The following is a 13,171-nucleotide window of genomic DNA, read 5'->3' as shown; positions in this document are numbered from 1 at the left end:
TAAGGTTGCACACTTTGCACTTTATAGAACATGATTGGTTAGACAAAGAACCAGTGTAAGGAACGTTTAAATTGGTCAATAGCTTTTATATCTATAAATCTTTACAGCTTTAAATCTTTAAAATGCTCCTTACACACATATATCTTCTACAAAAAAGGTTCTTGGTTCTTAATGGAATCAAAAATCATTTTTTTGAATATCATCGCTCAAAGAACCCTTTGTAGCATCTTTATTTTTAAGAGTATATTCTTAAAAGGGGGTTCTTCAAGGGATATTTGGTAAAGACAATGGCTCTATGTAGATCCATAATAGGGTAAGTGTTTTAAGGATGCTTTAGCTCCATAAAGAACCAGTTTTTAAAAGTTATTATTTTGGATGTGAAGTTCCTTCAGAAAAACAACCCAAAACAAGCTAAAAAGAACACAGCTTTAATCTAGACTGAAGTCACTCATGTAGCAAGTAAACACTGAAAAAACAGGAAGGCTTGAGAACAGATATGCATGACTGTGAAGATCAGCAGAATGTGCGGAGAACGTCCCACAAGTTCATATAAACAGCCTGCGCCAAAACAAACCCCAAAAACAAATGGTCACGGAGGGTGAGAAGGTGGGGCAGATGGAGCAGCTTAGCTGAGTAGAGTCTAATTGAGTTCAGATACAGCAAATGATTTCCATTCCCATCACCATACACCACTGAAGCTCAGCTCCTCCTGCTGTTTACATAACCCCACTGCACGCCGTGACCCAGTTTAACCCCTGAATATCCCCTGCAGTTAATAACACAGGCGCAATACGACGAGCGCAGCTTGTGAGTAACAACCCCACGGATGGAAATACTGTAGCCTTACTCAATATGAGAAGCGATCGCTAAATATAACCACAAATACTGTGTTTCCTCTTGACGCAGCGATCATAAGGGTTAAAAGAAATAGAGAGCCACAACAGGTGTGAGCTAGCACTTCCAAATAACTAGAACTATAACCACTCGCAAAACGACAGGCTCTTTGAGCAACGCCATAGAGGAACCACTTTTGGTTTCATAAAGAAATGTTTTGGTATGAAAGATGTGAGGGAATTAATTAGGAACCTTTACATCAGCCTCGTTAATCCTTTAAATGGTTCTTCACACATATTACGGAACCAAACGTGGTTCTTCTGCCCGTGGCATCGCTTAAAGAACCCTAGGCAGCAGCTTTATTTTGAGGAGTGCACTTTTTTTTAAAATAAAGGGTTTTCAAGGGATCGTTTTGATTAAAGGCTGTAGATCTACAATAAGGGTTCTTCAAAAAAATTTTATTCTATCCATGGCATCGCTAAAAGAACCCTAGGCAGCAGCTTTATTTTGAGGAGTGCACCTTTTTTAGTAAGGCAGTAGTTCTTAAAAAATTATTCTTGGTTCTTAATGGAATCAAAAGGGGTTCTCCCATCCATGGTGTCGCTAAAAGAACCCTATGTAGCAGAAGTGCATCCTTAAAAAGGGTTATTTTAGGGATCTTTTAGGAAAGGCAGTAGTTCTAAAAAAAAAACATTCTTGGTTCTTCATAGAACCAAAACTGATTTCTCTAGCTATAGCATCGGTAAAGGAACCACTTGTAGCACCTTTCTTTTAGAAATACACACATAAAATGGGTCCTTAAAGGTTCTAGGTTCTTCATAAAATCAAAAGTGGTTCTTCTATCTCCATTTGTAGCACTTTTATTTATGGGCACATCCCTAAAAAGGGTTCTTTAAGGTATCTTTCAAGGCAGTGGTTCTCCTATATGGAACCAACATGGTTCTTTTATCTGTGGCATTGCTAAAAACAACCTCGTATTAGCTTTACTTTAAAGAGCACACTCTTAAAAGGGGTTCTTAAGGGTTCTTTAGTAGAGAAAATGGTTCTACAAAACGGGTTCTTGTTTTTATTTATGGAAACAAAACAATTCATCTGTGTGATCTTTCAAAGAGCCGTATGTAGCACCTTTATTTTTTGAAGTGCAGTCGGCCTTATAAAAGGGTTCTTTAAGGGGTCTTTCATCGAGGCAGTGGCTTTTTGTAGACCCATGACACCATAGCTGCCCAAATGCTGGTTGAAATGTTGGTTAAAGGGTTCTCCAGATTGGTGGGAAACCTTTTGCAGATGGTTCTACATAGCAAGAAGCCTCTGTGGTGACCTGTGTCCACCATGTGTGAGGCTCTTTACACTGTACTCTACTGTACAGTTTAGTGAAGTGACAAAGCGTCCGTCTCCTGGCGCAATGGCCTCGATTCGATTCCCGGGTGCAGTGGTGGCTCAACGGTTAGAGCACTGGGCTGTGATGACAGGGTTATGGGTTCAATAAGCTGCCACTGTCGGGCCCTTGAGCAAGGCCCTTCACCCTCCCTACTCCCCATGGGCCGCAGCAATGGCTGCCCACCGCTCCGGCATGTGTACTCACAGTCACTGTGTGTGTGGGTTCACTGCACGGATGGGTTAAAGCCAGAGGTCAAATTCGGCCTGTGTCCAGCACTTATGGTGAATATAGGTGCCTTGTCTTGTTGACTAATGCACTGCAGCACTAGGTCCTGCAGCAGAACCTACATAAAGTGACACACAGTTTGTGTATGATGTTATTTGCAGTGCGGTTGCCAAATCCAAAACCCTGCAGTAAAGTGAAAGCGAGCGAGCCAAATTTGCTACAGGCTGGAGATGTTTTTTCCCCCCTGTGGTTTTTTCACACCTGTAAAGCTGCCATTGCTTTAATCGAGTGACGCGCAACACCTCACCACATCCACGTTAAGCAGGGGTTAAATTCTCTCACCCTGCTCTCCACGTGGGGCTTTCCACCATTTATTCAGACCTAAAAAACACGCGCGCAAAAAAATAACAGAGATGAATACTTTCGAAAAACGACCCAAACTCTGAAATTCTGATATTTGAGAATTTCCCTTTCTGCTAGAAACTGCAGCCGCTTGAGGTTTGACTAATCAGAAGCAGAACAGGAACAGCTTTATCTGCCAGTATGTGTCAAGTACTGGAATTAGTTTAGACATATTAGAAACTCAGCATTTATCATTAATATACATCTAATGGTGTATATTAGATTATTAAACCAGTGGGCCGCAAGTAAATATATACGGGTATTTGCATTTGCAGCATATGATCTATACTCGTGGACATTTTTATTTGTTTTTGCAGTTTAATAAAATTCAACAATATAATTTTATGTATCTAAAATAATAAAAAAGAACATTTTATTTAATATTAATTTTTACGACCCTTTCCAAACTTGTTTCTAAGTATAAGATGGGCTTTTGTTTTTTTCTGTGCATTTAAAACAGATTTTGTATGCAAACAAACTATATTCTGATTGGCTGCCATCCCTGTATTAGTCCTTATTCAAGAGGCAGTCTGGGTTGAAATTCTCTTCTTGACCGCAGCATAAAAAGACAGAGCTTAACTGCTTCAGGTTAAACGAGTGGATATACAGTGTGTAAATACAAAGAACAGTGAGCTCAAAAATGTGTGGAAGTGCGGAAATTATTTTAAAATTTTAGAATCTCAGCATTTAATATTAATATACATCTAATCTTTGTATTTTTTAAATATTTAATTAATATTTAAAAGAAATTAAATTAAAAAAAAAAACTATTTAAAAAAATGTAATGGCCCGCAAGGTAATAAGCAAGTATTTTGCATTTGCAACATATGATCTAGACTAGTATAGCTATGGTTAAAAAATAGTTATTGTTCACAGTTTATAAAAAACAACAACTGATTTCCATTATATTTTAATATTATTTCTCAGAATTAAACTGATTGTTGTTCTTACTGTGCCTTTTGTATGATTTTTGTATGCATGCAACTTCTATTCTGATTGGCTGCCCTGCATTAGTCCACCTTCAAAGGCAGTTTGGGTTAAACTCAGTGGGTCAGTGGGTTTACAGTATGTAAATACATTGTTTTTTACATTGAGTTCATTTTTTTTAGTTTTTCCATTATATTTTTTATGATATATTAATATATTAATAATTATATATACTATATGTAGTATATAAACACTGCTAAATTTGACAGTGCTTATACGGTATATTGACTGCTTTTTGAATGGGGCAGCCAATCAGATCTGGTCATTTACATTGATCAATCTTAAAGGCACAGTAACACAAAAGCAGGTCTATGTTTCGCTGAAAGCAGCTTAGCACAAAGGTGATTCTGAGGGTCGAGCGAGCATTACAATGAACACTCTCTCTACAAATGAAGATGATCTCACCACTGAGATGATGTTGGGGGTGTAGGTGTAAATGAAAGCTTCCGAGGACTAAAACACTGTGCTTCCTGTGCTGTTTTCTGCTGTCAGGGGAGAAGATGATGCGCTACTCCTACCCTGAGATGAACTACGACGTGAACCTGAAGGAGGCTGAGATGATGCAGGCCCATATCATGGACCAGGCGATCAGTAACGCTATGACCTATCTGGGTGACGGTCTGCGGCCTGTGGTCCATCACCCGCCGCTCACCATGGCTGAGGTGGTTCCCATGGTGAACCCACTTTTTCATCCCGTCTACCCCATCGGCCCGCGACTCGACCGGCCCAACAGCCGCGAAGCACTCCCCTTGCCCCAGCCGCCCCCACCAACGGAGTTCCCCGTCCCCACCAACGGGGCCATCTCTCTGGTCAGGCCCAAGAACCCCCAGGTGGTGCGTGAAGGCTCCCCCAGCAACACCAGCGGCCAGGATTCGGCCGACTCTGCCCGCAGCAGCCCTCAGGAGAAGCTGGTCAACCACAGCAGGTCAGTCCGGGTCAGTCCAGGTCACTTCACTCCGCGGGATGATCCACGGATGGCCGATCCCGGGCGTCCAGCAGTCCGGGACGGAGGGGTGCGCGTGTTCGGCCGCGAGGGTCAGGAGCTGAGAGTTTTCCAGTGCGAGCACTGCAGAGTGCTGTTCCTCGACCATGTCATGTATACCATCCACATGGGTTGCCACGGCTACAGGGACCCGCTGGAGTGCAACATATGCGGCCACTGCAGCAAGGATCGCTACGAGTTCTCCTCGCACATCGTCCGCGGAGTGCACACCTTTCGTTAGGGGAGGTCAGGACATGCACTGCCCGCATGTGCACAGATAGCCGTAGTCCAGGATCATGCCCGGGACGTCGGCGCAAGGGTGTGAAAACGTCTCAGGAGACGTGCCGGAAGAGAAGGCAGCTGTAAGCGTCATGTTGGCAACAATTAGCAAATATATGAAGGTTTAGGTCCAGCAGTGAACCCCTTAAAATCCAGGCTAATCATTCAGTTATTAATCTTAAAGGGTGAATTCTGAGATTTCTACATTTGTGCATAATTAAACATTAAAGTCATTCTGAGTGGTTTGAGTTGCTGCGCTGAAACCATTAGGAACCATTTACAGTGATGGTGAATGGAATCAGACGTCCCAAATTTAATTTAATACCCCTAAAAGCTACATCACAGTCAGTGATATTACAAGAAATATGCTGTCTAATGCATGAGAAATCATTTTAAGACTAAATTGAATATTTTAGCGCAGAGACAAATAATATTCACATAGTTAAATCAGAGTCTGTTTAGTTAGAAACCCTTCACACTGGAGGTGAATGGAACCAGGCATCCGAAAAGTTTAACGCCCCTAAAAGCTACATCGCTTTTAGTGAACTTACATGAAATGGTTATGAATACACTGTCTCATGCCTGACAATTCATTTTAGGATGTTTTAGCACAACATGTTTTATATTTAAATCAATTTAAGACAGAGAGATGCATGCAGGGTGCTGTCAGGCAAAGCAGACAACAAAGAGCACTCTTGTCAGCATTCACCACCACTGTAAAGAACCGCCTAAATTAGCCGATAACAGCTTCTCCACGGTGAGCCATTTCACACCACTCCACATGACTTTAGCTACATCTCACCCACTGGATTATGCACATGTTTTGAAAAATCAGGGGAGTTCCCCTTTAAGGCTTATTATCCAGTGACTACTATGAATTATTCAGTAACTGCAGTGAAATGAGCTCAGGTTATGAGAAAGCAGCCCAAGTCTGGAGTTTAAGGGGTTAATATATATATATATATTTTTTCTTTTTTTTTTCTTTTTTGAAGGTCATATGTTTGGGTGAGGGTATATGAGACTTTGTGCATGATGTGAACAATAAGGTCATTTATTCCCCTTTTCTTTGCATAAACACACACACACACACACACACACACACACACTTTTATTTCTGTCCTGTCTACCGCAGCATTCGAACCAGAGCAGCTATATTTCCTGGAAAGTTATGAAGGTTTTCTTTTCTTATTTGTTCCTCATTTTAAGCGAGTCGTCTTTCCATGCCGTCATTCCTGTCACACGGACTATTGCAGGACTGCTGCAGTTTTTATAGATAACGCCATACGAGGGTATCCTCATACTGTGGAGGACAATATGGACAAAAATGCTCAATCTTATACTTATATAGCTTTTTTTTTCTTTTGTTTTTGCTGCTGTGGTTTCTCAGTGCCTTGCCGATGTTTCGAATGATGTGATTTAGCTCCTTGTATGTGTGTTTGGACATGTCCTATCTGAACCATGGCATCCCCTCCCTCCTCCCCCAATTGCACACAGTGTCCAGGGTGTGCAGTTGAATGAAAGCTTAGCATTAGAAGTTTATAGATCCAGGTTTTCTGTTTGTCAATGTGAGTATGTGCAGGTTCACACTCATCCTCGTGCTTGTGGCGCTTGTACTACCAGGGCTCCATGTGATGGCACTGTCTTGTAACCACATTAAAGGGCAGCCAGGCAGCGATCGTGCACAAGGAGCTGATGACGATCTGGATGAAAACACTCCCTCGGGTTTGATGTAGGGCAGGTTTTTCTTTTTTTTTGCAAATGGTTACGCACAGTAAGGCTGATGCACATCTCTGTATGTCCTTCTAAAGCACCTCATGAAAGCAGCAGTCTGCAGCATGCCTTTTAAGAGCCTTTTTAGTGTAGTTTAGCTTGGTGCATCGGTAGCATGACGCCTTCTTTGGCTGGTCCCATCAAATGTATGTAGATAGTGTAGGCTATGCAGTGTAGCGCATCCTCGTAAACAAAGTCGCCCTCTGACTTTATCAAGGGACCAAATTACAGCTTGCACTTTATCCTGAAGCACTGGTTATGCTGGTTTATACGAAGCTCTGTATTAGCCTGATTGCTCCCAGTCACAGCCTCCTAATTGAACGCCTTTAAACGTGGTTTATCGTGGTTTAGCGCTCATTCTTTCTCAGGCCTCAGGTTTCGATCTGTCAAATAATCATCTACTCAGTAATGTCTGACATAAGCAGTTGGGTCTGCTGAACAGAAGCGCTATACTGTGCAGTAGGCTCCTGTAGAGAACAGATGAAAGTGGGGTAGGTTGGAATTGGAAATATGACCTGATGGAACAATGGCGCACAGTAGAATAGTGCATGGTACTATGGTATGAGATATGAGCTACTACCACTAAAGTAATGCCATCCCAGCACTGATCTTGAAGAGGCTTGCCGTTCACATTCTGTGTGCACAGTGTTTGAGCATAACCTGTCGTCAGACGTATCAGTCTTTATGCAAAAGGTTGGTACAATTTTCCCCTTAAATAATAATAATAATACATTAATTAGTTAATTAAGTTGATGATTTCATTTCCAGTAGGTTTAATTATTTATGTATACTGCTATATTGTAGCTGTCAAAAACCTTGTATCTCCAAGAAGGACAAAACTTTGCTAGATTTTATTACAAGTCATTTCGGAGCATTTCTATTCGTCCATTCATCATGAAATTTCGACACAATGACAATGACCAGATTCAAATTGTGTCAAAAAGTGAATGACATGGACCAACAAAAATGGAGATACAAGGTTTCTGCATGGCAATGCTAATATATAACATTTAGACAATGTAATACATCAATAGCTCTATTATGATATATTATATAGAAGTACAGCATGCAGTATGTTAACGTCTATAGCTCTGTGCAAAAGTCAGTCATGAAATATGGTTTAAAGCTATTCATCTCAACAGTAAGTGTGTTCCTGCATGCAAACATATGGTGAATAATTCTGAATAAACACAACAAAGTATATTAGAATAATATATATATATATATATATATATATATATATATATATATATATATATATATATATATATATATCGTTTTGATTGGTTCAGATAACTGTATATAATTGCAATTTGCCATCAGCAGCCAGAATCAGAGAGAGCACAATTGGCCTCTTCAGGAGGGTAAATGGCACTTTCTCCCCTTATTACTCTTAAGTGATGTAGGCCAACACAGGTGTGAGCTGAGGACATCTGAGCGCGTTGGATACCTGGCATCAGCAGCAGTTTGAAAGAAGGAGTTAAATACGGGTGGGCTAATTGACAGTACCAAGTAAACAGCTAAGCTCCTAAAGATAAAGGCGCTAATGAGGCTTCTACAAAGAGAGTAACAGCTTAGAAGAACCACTTTTGGTTTTATCTAGAACCATGCTCATAAAATCTGTAAGATCTATGGGTGTGAAGTACCTTTACATCAAGTGGAACTTTAAACCTTTAAACCTTTAGAAGGTTCTTTACACTCACACTATTTTACTATTTTATTTACAAGTAAGGTGTTTTATGGGACCAAAAGTGGAGAATACCTTTTTTTTATTTTTAAGGGTGTAAGAAACTCACTCACAATCATAACATATTGTTTATTTGTGTTTATTTTAATGCTAGTTTAGATCTATAGCTTTACATATCATTTTCTTGGGTGCTTCAGACTTTTGCACAGCTCTGTAGAGACAAGGCGTAATCTACTCATGGAAGCCTTCTTTAGGTTTCATTTTCATCCTCTAGATTTGACTACACTGTCCTGGTACTCCAGGGCAACGTTGTTGTGTAGCCTAAACGTTGACTAGCTCCTTCAGTGCTATAAAAAGCTTTGCACTTTTGCTCTTTTTCACTTTTACAGGCCTGTGTGTTGATCTCGCAGCTGTTTGGCCTTTTACTCTCCTTCTTGTCGTGGGTTGATTATGGGTGAAAACTGTGAATTTCTCCTTTAAAGATTACAAGGATACAAGTCCTAGCACTGATTGAAGACGCATTCCTTTTCCATGCAGAAGCCGAATTGTTCCAATGTCCACTTTCAGGTGTTTTGTGTGCCTTTATTCCAAGTATTCAAAGTCAGTAATGAGCGTACACACTCACACTCACAATGGAGCATTTGAAAGTAACTGTTTTACTTGTTTATTGTGCGTTTTACTTCATTGTCCCGTGTCCTTTCATACACTGTAGCTGTTCTTATTGTAGAAAAGTGTAAAATCAGTTTAGAGATCGCTCTAAAAAGCATGTCACTCTGGTTCCGTCACTCATTTACAGGGGTGTAATGGTATGTATATTCGTGCCAAATGGTCACGGTATGACAGATGTCATGTTTCGGTGTAAGCAGTCGTATATAGAATGCACAGTACACAGGCACTAGTCTCGGAGGTCGCAAGTTCAAATCCCGAGCCACGCCGCTTTGCCATCAGCAGCCGGAGTCTAAAAGTGCACAATTAGAGCCCTGCTTTGTCTAGGTGATTAGATGGCGCTCTTTCCCCTCATCACAGGCGTCTGGTAGCTGATGCATCAGAGCCAGGTAGCCAACACATTCCTCTGAGCATGTCGGCTGCTCTGCAATTTTGCATTGGCGGCAGTTCGTAAGGAGGCGGTGGCTTGCTAGTGTTAAGTCCTCGCCCTCCATTTATCCCTATATTTAGGAAATACAGAGCAGTCAAGTCATTCAGCTGGAGATTACAGCTGAATACAGATCAAATAAGGGTCATTAGATTTATTTCATGATAATTGATTGGTTAGTTTAAAGCGCTTTCATTAAGACCGAATCCCACGTCGTGCTGCCTGCCATCAACAGCTAGAGCCTGAGAGAGCAAAATCGGCCTTGCTATCTCAAAGTGGCTTTCAAGGCTCTCTGTCTATCTCTCACCACATCACTTCATTTTGATGTTGGCCAGTACTGGCATCTGTTAGCTGATGCATCAAAGCCGGGGACTCGACGCTTTCCTCCGAGAGCGCTGGCCGTCTGATGATGTTGCAGTGGCGGTGGCTGGTTCACATGTGTCAGAGGACGGATGTGTCAGTCCTCACTCTAACAGGGTCTAGAGCATTACATGCGACAGGGGAGAGCACTAACAAGTGCGTTATCGTCTATCGAAAATTGGGCAGAAAAATTGGGTAAAATAAATAACTAAATAAATAAATCATATTCAATTATGAACAGTATTGTGGGTGAAAAAGGATACAAGTGGGTGTCTGAAATGAGAATTAGAAAATTCTAATAAAGTTAATTGTAAAAAGTGTAGAGGTATTAGGGCTTAGGTTAGGTTTTTGGAAGAATAAGGTTTCTTAAAGGTTCCTCAAAGCACCTTAAGAGGTTCCTCCACAGTTTCAAACTAAAGAACCTCCTAAAGCTCCTTAACGAACTCTACACTCTTCTATACTTTTACAGTGTATGAATCTAGCTTTCCACATATTGGGGATGTGTCTTGTGAAGCGAACCATGACTTCTGTGTACCATTCCACCCCTACTCATTAGGTATCGAACACACTGGCTTATTTACAAAGAAAAAAATAGAAGTAATGAAAAAAGACAAAAAGAAGGACGTAAAAGAAGCATTGATGTAAAGACTATGTTTACAGCTGTTAGAGCGCAGCGAAAAAAGGAAAGTTTTCGTTCAGTGAGTCCACACTTCGGGAGTATACTTGAAGTTAAATCAATGGCACTCAGAGTCTAGGTTGTTATTTTACGTTCGTCTGTACGGGGTTGCTATTTTAACATTTGTAAATATATCTATTTTTTGTGAAAGGAAAGTGTTTTTTTAAACATGCTTATTTACTGTGGGCCTTATGAACAGCAAAGCAAGGATTTGCAGTGTATTTTTATATATATAGTGACTCTATGTATGAATGAAATACAGTATATTTTGGTACAGATGTTGAACTGGGTTTATCTCTTTTCTGTGTGTTTCAACTTTTTGGGGCCTTCTCAGGTACTGTGTTGCCAAGATGCCTATTAAAAAAGAAAAAATGGCATCTTAATGAACTGGTTGAACTGATGAAACTGAAAATTTTTACCCCTTGAAAAAGAGAAGCCCTTGAAAAGGGTTTTACAGAAACGTTGCTTTTTAGTCCATTGACCCTCAGAAGGAAACTGTGCTGTAAGGTGTTGGTTTTTAAAGCATGAACTTTTCTGCATTAAATACCTTTAAACTCTCAGTGCTGTCTGTCTGTCAGTCTGTCTGGACTCCTGTCTGTTTCCTCTCATTTGCACAATAGACATGTTTCAACATGATAATCATCAGTTACTGTGTGGGTGGGGGGGTGGGGTGTGTGCATGTGGTGAGCATGGATGGTGCTTAATAATATTTTTTGTAGGCTGCATAGGCAGACTTTGTAATTGCACTGAGAAACCTGGAGATCTTTAATGGTGCAGGTCCATCAACAGGGTTGACCTGGTGACTTTTGAATGGCACTCATATCCAACAGTTTGCAAAAGTATTTAATTACAATAAGTAAAAAGGAATGTATTTAGAACACATTTAAAATACATTATTAAGGCAGATTGAGGAAACTGTGCTGTTGTAATTGGTAGGTTACACAGTTCCTCACTGGAGTTAAGCCATAGTGCCGTGTTCTAACCCCCCTACAACCACCTATTACTGAGTTTAGAGCCCCTCCTTGATTAAAATACATCACATTATAGAAGTAAATCCTCACCTAGACTTTTATAGACATTGTATGTTCTGTTGATCATCTTGAAGCTAAAGTAAAAGTCAAGAATTTTACTGCTTAAAGGTTCTACATACAGTTTGTTTTGAGGGCAGTGGTGTTAAATGTAATGTGGATAGTAGTTAGTTTCAAGTAGAAAATGCTTCATGTTTTATAAACTACATGAATATGGTAAAGTGGCAGTAACTGATAATAAATATGAAACATAATGTAAAAACAAGCAGTTCAAATTATTACACACATTAAAATAAATTACATTACTATTATTATTGCACATATCAACATATTATTGTCATTTTCTTGTGTTCCCATAGAAATATGTCTCCAAATTTACCCTAAATATGTTTTTGCACTATAAAACTGGCCTTTTCATCGTTAATATGTTTAATTATTGACTTGTGTTCATAAGTCAAAGCGCTCACTCTCAACTCAATATTATCCTATGAAATCCTTGGTCTTCTTGAACAAATTCGAACATCTGGACATTGGATCTTCATTTGGACAATACTGGGAGATGGAGGTAATCTAACTAACACATACAATTGAGAAATGTAAATATTTGTAAAAATAATGAATAAAATGTAATTAACAGAAATTTAATTTTCCTGTGAGGAAAAGGTTAAACACCCTTACATTTATTATGACTTCAAATGTATAGAATTAAATTTAGGTGTCCCACATGAGCTACAGATGATTAGAACATCTGTAACAGGATTTTGGAGGAGCCTCGGTCAGTCCCAATTGTGTACTGCGTACTAATAATAACTAGTTAGTATAGATAAAAGTTGAGTATACTCATGTATACATGTATACTCATTCGACACTATGTATCGAAAATACACACTTAAGAACTGGTGTTTTTTTGAGCGTGGTTGCAATTATCCCTTTATATTATTATATTATTATTATCACATAATGCCATGGGAACGGAAAAAGAGGTGCTACTCATGCCTGGAACAATTATTAGAAACAAATGGTGAATATGGATGAAGTACAGAGGTGATGGCGGCTGGAGAGCTTGCAGTGACGTATGCTGGCATAGCAAAACCTCATCACTTCCTACAAAGTACAAAGCAGGTTAGTATGCTTATATCTTATATCTAACCAGTCAAACTCGCACTGTTAACCCCTTAACACTCCAATGCTTATTACACACTAAGCTTCATTACTCAGTAAGTACTGCGACTTCTGTATAAACGGGTGGGGCTATTCTTTGGTAAGCCGGCAGATTGCTATATAGTCTAAACCTTATAGAATTAGTGTGTAGTACACAATTAGGACACAAATCTGTCTAATTTAAACCCCGGTCTGTTCTTTATTGATGTTGAAGTAAGTGGTGAAGAAGATTACCATGGCCAGATCCAAAGAGCTCTCTGAGGCCTTCAGAAAGAAGGTTGTAGATGCAAAAGAAACTGAAAAGGGTTT

General features: G+C 39.9%; 1 protein-coding gene across 3 annotated transcripts in view; it reads left to right on the top strand.

The window, feature by feature from the left end:
• The window catches only part of ikzf2 (IKAROS family zinc finger 2), a 60,481-nt gene extending 49,248 nt beyond the window's left edge, over positions 1–11,233 (top strand). For all 3 annotated transcript variants that reach the window (XM_072685448.1, XM_072685447.1, XM_072685449.1), the window contains exon 8: positions 4,319–11,233. In XM_072685448.1, coding sequence (XP_072541549.1) covers positions 4,319–5,049 — 731 coding nt within the window. In that variant the 3' untranslated portion in view covers positions 5,050–11,233. The remainder of the gene's footprint in view (positions 1–4,318) is intronic.
• The last annotated feature ends 1,938 nt before the right edge of the window (positions 11,234–13,171 follow it).

The sequence above is a fragment of the Salminus brasiliensis genome, chromosome 8 (genome assembly GCF_030463535.1).
Source record: "Salminus brasiliensis chromosome 8, fSalBra1.hap2, whole genome shotgun sequence".
Lineage (NCBI taxonomy): Eukaryota > Metazoa > Chordata > Actinopteri > Characiformes > Bryconidae > Salminus > Salminus brasiliensis.
Note: the sequence above shows the minus strand (reverse complement) of the source record. Positions and strands in the feature narration are given on the sequence as shown.